At 49.1% G+C, this 9278-nt stretch overlaps 1 protein-coding gene across 1 annotated transcript in view; it reads right to left on the bottom strand.

Annotated features, from left to right (window-relative positions):
• Window positions 1-853: 853 nt before the first annotated feature.
• LOC129684351 (dehydrogenase/reductase SDR family member 2, mitochondrial-like) overlaps window positions 854-9278 on the bottom strand; it is a 13507-nt gene continuing 5082 nt past the window's right edge. Inside the window, exons 3-11 of the mRNA XM_055617480.1 lie at window positions 7544-7600; window positions 6548-6707; window positions 5149-5326; window positions 4278-4379; window positions 3024-3094; window positions 2220-2271; window positions 1596-1730; window positions 1214-1269; window positions 854-965 (exon numbers count right to left, since the gene is read on the bottom strand). Of these exons, the coding sequence (XP_055473455.1) occupies window positions 854-965; window positions 1214-1269; window positions 1596-1730; window positions 2220-2271; window positions 3024-3094; window positions 4278-4379; window positions 5149-5326; window positions 6548-6707; window positions 7544-7600 (923 nt within the window). The remainder of the gene's footprint in view (window positions 966-1213; window positions 1270-1595; window positions 1731-2219; window positions 2272-3023; window positions 3095-4277; window positions 4380-5148; window positions 5327-6547; window positions 6708-7543; window positions 7601-9278) is intronic.

The following is a 9278-nucleotide window of genomic DNA, read 5'->3' as shown; positions in this document are numbered from 1 at the left end:
GGAAAGGGACAATTGTTCACATCTGACCTGGAAGAGCCACACACTGCCTTGTAACTATGTAACTATGTAATCATGTAACTATGAAATGAAAAGAAAATACTACTTGTGATTTTTGAAGTCCTTACAAATGGGTGCTCCACAAGAGGACAACATGATAAAGAGCCATTACCACAGCTAGGCCAGAAGGAACAAGTAGGGAATTGTGGAACTTTACCTGTTTGGAGAGTGTCGCCTAACAAAAGTTTCCTTGGGCAGACAGAATAACAGACGAAGATGGAAAGGACAACAGACAAGAATAACAGACCAGAAGGGAGGCTGAGAAATACATTTCCCTGGCCTCATCCTCACCTAACTTCTAGTCTGCCTCCAATTGACCAAACTTACCTGCAAGCCAGAGGTCAAAGGACTTAAAGTATCTCTGCAGATTGTCTCAGGGTACAGATTAAACACCAAGTGATGGGGAGATCTGGAAGAGCAGATGGGGAAGCTCCAGCCTGACTTCCAGCTTCATACAAAAAGAATGAGGGGAGAACAGGAGAGATTTAAAGAAAAAAAAAACTGGTAGGGATGAAGGACGGTGGTAAGAAAAGGATTTTACCCAAGGATGAAGCTTTGGGGTCAAGAGGGTTGTATGTCAAGAGGCAAACAGGAACATCTCCAGGAGTTTCCAAGCAAATTTATTCCAAATGAAATCTTTAAACACCTGCCTTCCTTTGCAATGTTTCAGTAAGTGTTCCCAATATGACCTGGATCCCAAGCACATGCTAAGGCTCTTCACCTACATAATTCCCAGCATGCCTTCTGTTTTCCACTTGAGGACCTCAACCCCAGTCCCTAAAGCCATGATGTCTCTTCACAGTTTAGGGGAGAAGCCAGCCACTGTGATGTTCTCCCCAGTGATGTAGCTGGCATCTGAGGAGCATAGGAAGGACACGAGCCCAGCACATTCTTCCGGCTCCCCTAACCTGAAGGAAAGAAGAGATGGGGTCATAGAATGCACTGATGAGCTCTGAGCTGGGCTTCTGCAGTCCGGGAGGAGCACCTACCATTCACTGGCCTCAGTGGGAGGAGGTGGTGGCTGGTCATACCTGCCCTCCTTCCCCCAACCCAGAACTCCAGAAAGGAGAAACAACCAGCAGCAATGAGGTCATTTTTCATATCGGAGGATAATTTTCCCTAGAAAGAGGCACAGAGCACCAGCACCCTGACCTACCGCTGCAATCCAAAGATTTTATTCAGCTCAGGCAGCATGTTCGGCATTGTTTTTCCCTAGGGAAGAGATTTCAGACAGTGTCAGGCCGAGGACTGGTGATACGGTGGGGTGGAAATAACACCATGGCTGGCCCATGCCTCAGCGGAAGATAGGATGGACAACTAGCCTGATCAAAGAAAACAGAGACCCTCAAATTCATCTGCAGAAATGTCAGGGGAGGCTGCCCAAAGGCTGACCCCGGGATGGGGATCTTGCTGCATGTCCAGGGTCTGTGGGCCTCCGTTCAGATGGAAGCATGACCCAAAAGGGGCCAGAAAGTCTACGGAGAGAGGATAAAGTAGGAGGGTGGGGATTAAAACCAGAAGGCATGTGTCCCTCTCACCCATAGGCTGAAGTCAGTCTTGATAATCCCTGGCACTAGGCAGTTCACTCTGATGCCCTTTGGAGCCAGCTCCACAGCCAGAGACTTGCAGAGGCCCAACAGGGCTGTCTTGCTGGTATTGTAGACTCCCAGTTTCTGAGAAGCAAAGAAGGAGACAGAGTCAGGCCGATAGGAAGCGATGGTCCCAGATCAAAGGCGGCTTCTTGGCTGCAGGCTACAAAGACGTGCCTGACTGTAAGGCCCGAGCACAGGCTCTCCCCTTGTGCCTCCCCACCACCACAGAAGTTTTCAAGGGGTCAGGTTCTCGTCTACGTCATCAAGCTGCTGCCATGGGTATCCGAGCTTGACACAGTAGATGCCGCGCTGTTCTTTTGAACAGCCCATGAGAAAACTGGAATTAGGGTATTCAGGGTCCCATTCTGGAGGAGTGCAAACTGACATCACTTACAGCCAAATGGCAGATTCTTGCCCCTTAGGGGTAAAATGTAATAATATCTGACCTGAAGCATTCACAGTGCCATCCTGGAGGTACATAGTGTCTAATCTTCTAGGATCAACTGTCAGCTCTACCACACCCCTGCTGTGTGGCCCTCACTCAGCTTGCCGGAGGGTAATCACACTCACCGGTACTGGTACATAAGCCACTTCGGAGGACACCAGAACAACAGAGCCTCCCCTTGAGGAGAAAGGGATGGGGAGTGATGTTAGAGATCCACAGGAAACTGAGCTTTCATGCTAAGAGAAAATCAGCTCAGGGTGCACGGTCAAAGAGTAAAAGGCACATACGCAACTACCTAGAACTCTGAGACACGAGACATCTAAATTAATGGACATGAAAGTCACTGTAACTCAAAAAGTACAGCCAGAGCGGTGTTCCTTCGACAGGGACCCCAAACTGAGGTAGCACAACCAGACGATAAAACTCAAATAATGTTCATATGTGACAGGAACCTCTGTGGAAATGCCAGCCTTGACCACTCCTGTGTAGCCAAGGCACACACAGAAGGATCAGGCCGTGTAGCAGGTCAGAAGAGGGCGCCCATGGTAATAAACGGGTGAGGTAGCCTGCTAAGGGGTAAGGGAATGAGAGATGGGGACCCCAGACTGCTCTACTCTGGACCCTTTATCACTTCAGCTGTCACAAAAAAGCGAGGTCCCTAAATTCCCCGAGATGAAAGATATAATGACCCACGAGAGGTCCTTTGGGAATCTGGAAGGCCATTCTTGTTCTCACCCCAGGAAATGTTAATCACAATGTCACGTCCTTGGGAAAGACATCAGGTCCAAAAACAAAACTTGTCCCAAAAGATACACCTGTCATACCCACACCTCCAATACACCCACACCGCCACGTGGGCCTCTACCCAAGTATTTCCTGTGTGTAAAAATTAGCAGACATGGCCCCTACCAATTGCCACATGCACTTACCCCCTCTTCTCCATGTGGGGCAGCAACTGGCTTAGCAACAGAGCTGGGGACTTCACATTTACATCCAAGATCTGAAACCCCAAACAATACAGAGCTTGGGCTGGGGAGACAGACACCATCGTCTGGGAGCCAGAACGGGAACGAAGCCCCGTAAGTACGGGCGGCAAGCCCAGACACTGAGTCCTGTGTGTGAGGGTTGGAGTTTGTATGAGGGCACGCGTGCTGCTGAGGCCCCTGAGCTCCCGAGGTCTCAAGAGAATTGCCGTTGTCTGTGGCTCAAGGACCTTCTCATCATCAGCTCCCAGACAGCCTCCACCACTGCCTTCCAGAAGAAAGGCTGGGAAAGCATGGGGAAGCAAAGAAGACGAACTTGGTTACTAACGACTGACCGAAAGGAGGAGTGTGGATGAGAAAAAAAGGAATCTGTGCTTGGCGCCTCGGTCTGCCTCAGGAAATGTTTACACCCAGGCTGGTGTTGCTCATTGGCGAATGTGTTGTTTGGGGTACTATTTTGTTTGGGTGAGACTGGGTTAAGCATTTTTGTGGTGTTGGGTCTCAAACCCTGGTCATCTTTAAAAATAAATAACTAAAAGAACCGGAAAGGCCTGAACGTGGTTGAAGGCAGAGGAACTGGAAGGCAGACCAAGAAGGCCATGGAACATGAGAGCCACAGAGGAAAAAGTGGGGCAAAGTCTACCAGGAGAAAATGGAGGGACAGCCAAGGGAGGAAGCCCCACTCAGATTCCGGGTCCATTCCCTGCTTCCCGGGACAGGACAGGGGCTCAGACATGACTACTCATGGGTGGGCTCCTCAGGATAACAGGGATGGGGTCTGCAAAGGCAGCAGAAGCTCCCTGCGTGCCCGTGGCTTCCAGCTGGCATAGCAGAACTGTCCCTCTGAGGTCCCAGGGGGCAAGGATCACAGAGGCACCAATGAACCGGGTTGTGACAGTTTCATCAACCCGAGCCAGAGGGTCTCTACCACGGACAGACCCAAAAATCTTTTTCTTGCATCTCAATGAGCAGCACAGGAGAGTAGACACAGAGGTGGCTAGAGCCTGGCAGAGGCTGGGCCTGGCCAACACCTGTTGGATTGAATTCTGAGCAGTCTGACTCCGGCAAGCGCCATCTTCATGCAGCAAAGCCGATGTCGACGCGGCTCAATGGGAACTCAGGCACAGGATGCGCATGTGCATGCTCACAGGCGTGAGGACACGTATATACCACACAGGGTGAGGAAGGCGCTCGGCTCACCTTGTCCCAGATCTGTTCACTGGCTCCCAGGGTGCTTCCCACCAGAGGATTGACTCCTGCTACACACACCAGGAAGTCAACGCCCCCAGAGTGCTTCAGGGCCTGCAGGGGAAGCCATCAGGCAGGCAGGTGAAGGAACAGCGTGGAGAGTGGCAATGATCTGAAGAAAAGCACTGCTCTGTTTTGAATCTTCCCCACGGGTTCACATTTTGAATTTGTGTCCCTAGCTATTGCACTGTTTTGGGAGGCTCTGCCTCTTCAGGAGGTGGGGACCAGCCTGGCAGAAGGTCACTGATGGCAGTCCTTTGAAGGTTACACCTGGCCCACAGTAGCTGCCCCATTTTCAGCTTCCAGGGCTACTGCGATGGGAACAGGCATGGTCACATACTTCCACACCCAAGCCTTTCCCACCAGAAACCACAAACCAAAGTAAACCCATATTTAAGTTACTTGTGCCAGCAACTGAAGCAGTGACTAACTGGCCATCCTGGAGCTATGCCAGGCCAGAGCCGGCGTGGTTACAGCAGGAGTGTATCCTGAAGTTCTTATTTCAGAGGCTAGTCTGATGGATGAGCAATACTGTCCATGAGGGCTACAACTGCTCAGACTTTATGGTGGAGACAGATCACTTGGGGCAAACATGGTCCCTGCGAGGGTCTAGGCAACCTCCTAAGTCATGCCCCAACCACTGGCCATCTCTTTGTTTAGTATGAGCAGCACAGCTGTTCCTTCCCATCAGGAAATCTTTCAGTCACACCTCACTCTCCTGAGAATGTGTGACTTGCCTCGTTTACAGACCTAGAGACCCCAAATCCCTAGTGGCAGGGTTAGACCTGTGTCTTTGCCTCTGTCCCAGCCTGCAGTGCCTTACTGTGGTCACGAGGTGCTGGCGGTCCTCAGCATTCCCCACATGGCACACAGTGCCGGTCACACTCAGCCCCTCCCGCTGCAGCATAGCCACCGCTTGGTTCACGTTCTCTTGCTTCCGGCTGCTGATGACCACATGCGCGCCATCCTGGGCCAGACGCCGGGCGATGGCAAAGCCAATCCTGTGGGCAGAAGGGGAGATGGCGGTGATGGTTTCAGCTTTCTGTCTTGGTCCCAGGCAGACCATGATAACTGTGTCAGTTGTTTGCCTGATGTTGTCCAACAGTGGCTTTAAGTCTTCAGTAGCAGGCAAGAGAAGTCTGTGAGTAGCTAACACAGTCCACTCATTTCATTCTCACAGCTTCACGTATGATAATTCCATTATATAGATGAAGACGTTTTTATAACGTTATTAAAAGGAACTTTGGAAAGTGATGTTCCATCAGAAGAGTTGTAGCGTTGTTGGGTATAGGGTCTAAATTGTGGAGAACTGAAACTACTCAGCGTGGTCGCTCTCTTTCCCAATCTCAGGAGGCTGGCATGGATTAGGCTCTCTCTAGGCCTTCCTTCTGGTCTGGAGAGCACGCTCTCCTCTAAGTCTCCTAACACTGAGGAGGTTTAAAGCCTCTTGACTGGTTCTAGTTAAGCAGCTATGATCAAGGAAGAGAAAGAGGCATGTGCCTGGCGTCTTGTTGAAACTATCTGGGTAGCTGAGAATTTTAAATGTATTTTATGTGTTATGAATACTAAGATTTAGGAGCACACGGAAAGATTTAGGACATCACAGGGATTTAGAAAGTCTAGTTCTCTTGTTTTTCCTGGTGATTCTAAACAGTGCTGTTAAGACCATAAACGATCAGGAGGATGGTGATCTTCCATCTTTCTGATGATGGTAAGGATTCGCTGTAAAGTGCATATCATTACGGGAGCCAGGGGACAACTGGAACTGGGGGGGGGGACCAACAAGCCATTGCATAGACCACTGAGCTGGCACCATTCTTGGTACCATATGCAAGGTGTAGTCAATGAGACTTCTGAGTCCAAGGCACAATAGGTGTCAGGCTTCTCTCTGTTAGCAGAGGACTTAAAAGACAGTGGCCACGTGGGTATGAAAGACAGGCGAGCAGATATGCTGTTCTGATGGTAAAATTTTAATTATCCAGGGGTTGCCCTCTAACGACAGTGAGAGATCACATTCAGACTCTGCCCTGATTGTCCCAGAGCAGCTGGTTTTGTAACTACAAAACCGGATGTTTTAGGGAGAGATGTTTACACATAGAGTTAAAGGCGGGACCTGTGTCATGGGTGGGGAGGAAAGGCCGGGATGTGTGAGATGAGGGCCTCCATGGGGACCATGGCGACGTCTTCTGGTAATGAGCCAGCCAGAGCTTCCATCCACTCACCCTTTGGTAGAGCCAGTGACCACTGCCACTTTATCAGCCAGGGTACGATTCTCATCTGCCCTTCTGCTGAACATTCTTGCTGAGAGAGGAGCTGATGAGCACAGATAGCCCCTCAAGGCCTGTGGCATAGACCTGAACATTGTTGCTATTGGCGAAAGGCCTGTGAAGATAATCATAATTGTGGGGTACGTTAGGACTCTCCTGGGTCCTCTGGGAAGTCTCTGATGGTTGTGCCACCATCCTGCAAAGTACGAAGCCCTTCATGTCCTTTCTATAACCTAGGCTAAAGGCAGCCTTCCCCCACAGTGTACCAGCAACACAGTGTGCAGCCAGGCAGGGTGCTGGGCCCTGGGTAGACGCCTGAGAGATACTGGCCTGACCTGTTTTCATACCACTAATAAAGAAAGTCACTTTCAATATGCTTCTTAAAATCACCTTTGGACTTCTTATACACATCCTTTATCTGAGCATTGAACTTTTCATGGGTGGGGGCAGAACCCAGGAACTAAGATAGGATGGCTATGCTGGGCTATTTCCCAAGCCCTTAACCACTGAGCTCTTTTCCCTCAGCTTCTTCAGTTTACCATTCCCTTACCTCTCACGAGCCTCTCTTCCCTTGGGTTCCTTCCCAAAGCAACAGCAAGAGCCCCTTTGCCAGGGATAGTAAACCTATCAGCACATCTTGACAAGCAAGTTGCTTCTCTCAACACAGGACTCCCATAGACTCTACACAAAGGCTGGCCATGTGCTCCTTTTCTGTTCTGATCTCTGTCTCCAGGCCTCTTTCCTTACCTCCTCCTGACCCAAATTCACACCCCCACATTCCTCTGCCCAAAGAGCCCCTGCCACCTTGTCGTTTTAACTGCATCAACAACGCTTCATCTCTGAAACCATCTCTCAGGCCGTACCTTTCACCCCAAGCCCCACCCCTTAACGATTAATCTTCACTGTCAGTTTAATTGGATCAACTAGTGCCTCTGGCATTTGAGAGCTCACCTGTGGATCCTCCAGAGAGGATTACCAGCAGGGGGCTGCCCTGAATGAGAGCCCGGACTGAATAAACGCAAAAGAGAGGAGCGCCAACGTTTGTGGTTCTGTTTCCTGATGATTCCACTGAGGACTTGTCTCACATTCCCTGCCAGGCTTCTCTGCCACACTGAGCTACCCCTTCCTAAGCCATGAGCGAAAATAAATCCTTCCTCCAGTGCATGGCTCTCTCACATATTCTGTCACAGCGTGGAGAAAATTGACGAATGTATTATTCCCTTGCCACATAAGAAGAAACAATCATTCTCTAGCCTGGTTGTCCCGGAAAGCACACTTCAAGGCACGTACTTGTTTGGGAGGCGGGCTAGGGAAGCAGTGTTAAAATTGGAGTGGAGTAGACCAGATGGAAGAGAAAATAACCTAAAGAAAAGCATATGACCGTATACATGTAGTAGCTCTTAATGGTCTACTACAGTTCAGCTCTGCTGAGGGACGCCGAGCCACTGACGCAAATGTCAGCGGGAATCCAAGGAAACTGATGGCTTAGGCTGGGCAACTTTGGCAGTGCCTTCAGGACTTTGGGTTTTGTCATTGGAAGTCGACTTCCGGGAAACTCGTGAGTCCTGTGCAAAGCACAGGTCAGTGTCAGTCAGTGGCTGGAGCCCATCCCCCGCGGTGAAGGCTTGGAGACACAACACAGGCTCTTGAGATACACAGCAACAGAAACAAGTTCCATCCCCAAGAAATGTGTCATGTATCAATCTAAGGATTATAATAGCTGAAGATGGAGGGCAAATAAAGGGCTCTTGGGAGAAGTGAGGTGGAGCCTGAGGGCAGAGCAGCCTAAATTAGGAAATAGGGCTGAAGAGTTCTCCAGGCACAAAGTAAGGCGGGCCCCAAAAGAGGATATAGTAGAACAAACAGTTTTGGGGGAATGTGTGGAACACCATAGAATTCTTGGATTTTCTTAGGATGAAAGAAAGTTCCCGAAGATTTTTACAAATTGATAATTTTAATGTAAATTAAGGATGGCATACATATCCCCCTGGGCCCTGATAACTAAAAATTCTAACCATCCCTCACATGCCTAGTTTTCACCTTGATTTAATTCTTACTATACTTTCTGACTGGTCTTCCAGTCTTTACGTGCACAGTAGGGCCATGCAAAAACAATCACTTACTACAGAAAGCTAACCTAACCTTTCTTGGAAACAGAGTCATTTAAGTCTCTAGAACTAGACAGGGTCGCATCCATCCTCAATGTAAAGGCTTTAAGCCACCAAGCATCTTTTATCAAAATCTTTGAATTTTATAGAGTTTAATTTTGTTTGTCTCACAGAGTGTTAAGGAATAAGTTGTGTCATTTTACAAATCATGTCACGACTTTACCCTCCAGGGCCTTAGGGTGTCACCATGCTTGGAGAGGAAGCTATTAAAGAGATGATCATGTTGAAACAGTATAGGATTGGATGCTGAAATATGACTGGCTTCCTTAGAAGAAGGGGGAGTTTAGTCACACCAAAAGGACAGGAGAGATGAAGACAGTCATAAAATGGCCTTCTGCAAGCCACGGAGAGATGTCAGGGGAAGCTATGTCTGTGAGGACTTTGATTGTGGGTTCACAGGTGTTCTGTGGTCTAAGCCTCCGGGCCTTGTCACCAAGTCCTGGGAAACTAATGTAAGAAAAGAAAGAAAGAAAGAAAGAAAGAAAGAAAGAAAGAAAGAAAGAAAGAAAGAAAGAAAG

Source organism: Psammomys obesus, unplaced genomic scaffold (genome assembly GCF_907164565.1).
Source record: "Psammomys obesus unplaced genomic scaffold, mPsaObe1.curated_primary_1811, whole genome shotgun sequence".
Classification (NCBI taxonomy): Eukaryota; Metazoa; Chordata; class Mammalia; order Rodentia; family Muridae; genus Psammomys; species Psammomys obesus.
The sequence above is the reverse complement of the archived record's forward strand: the minus strand, read 5'-3'. Positions and strand labels throughout refer to the sequence as shown.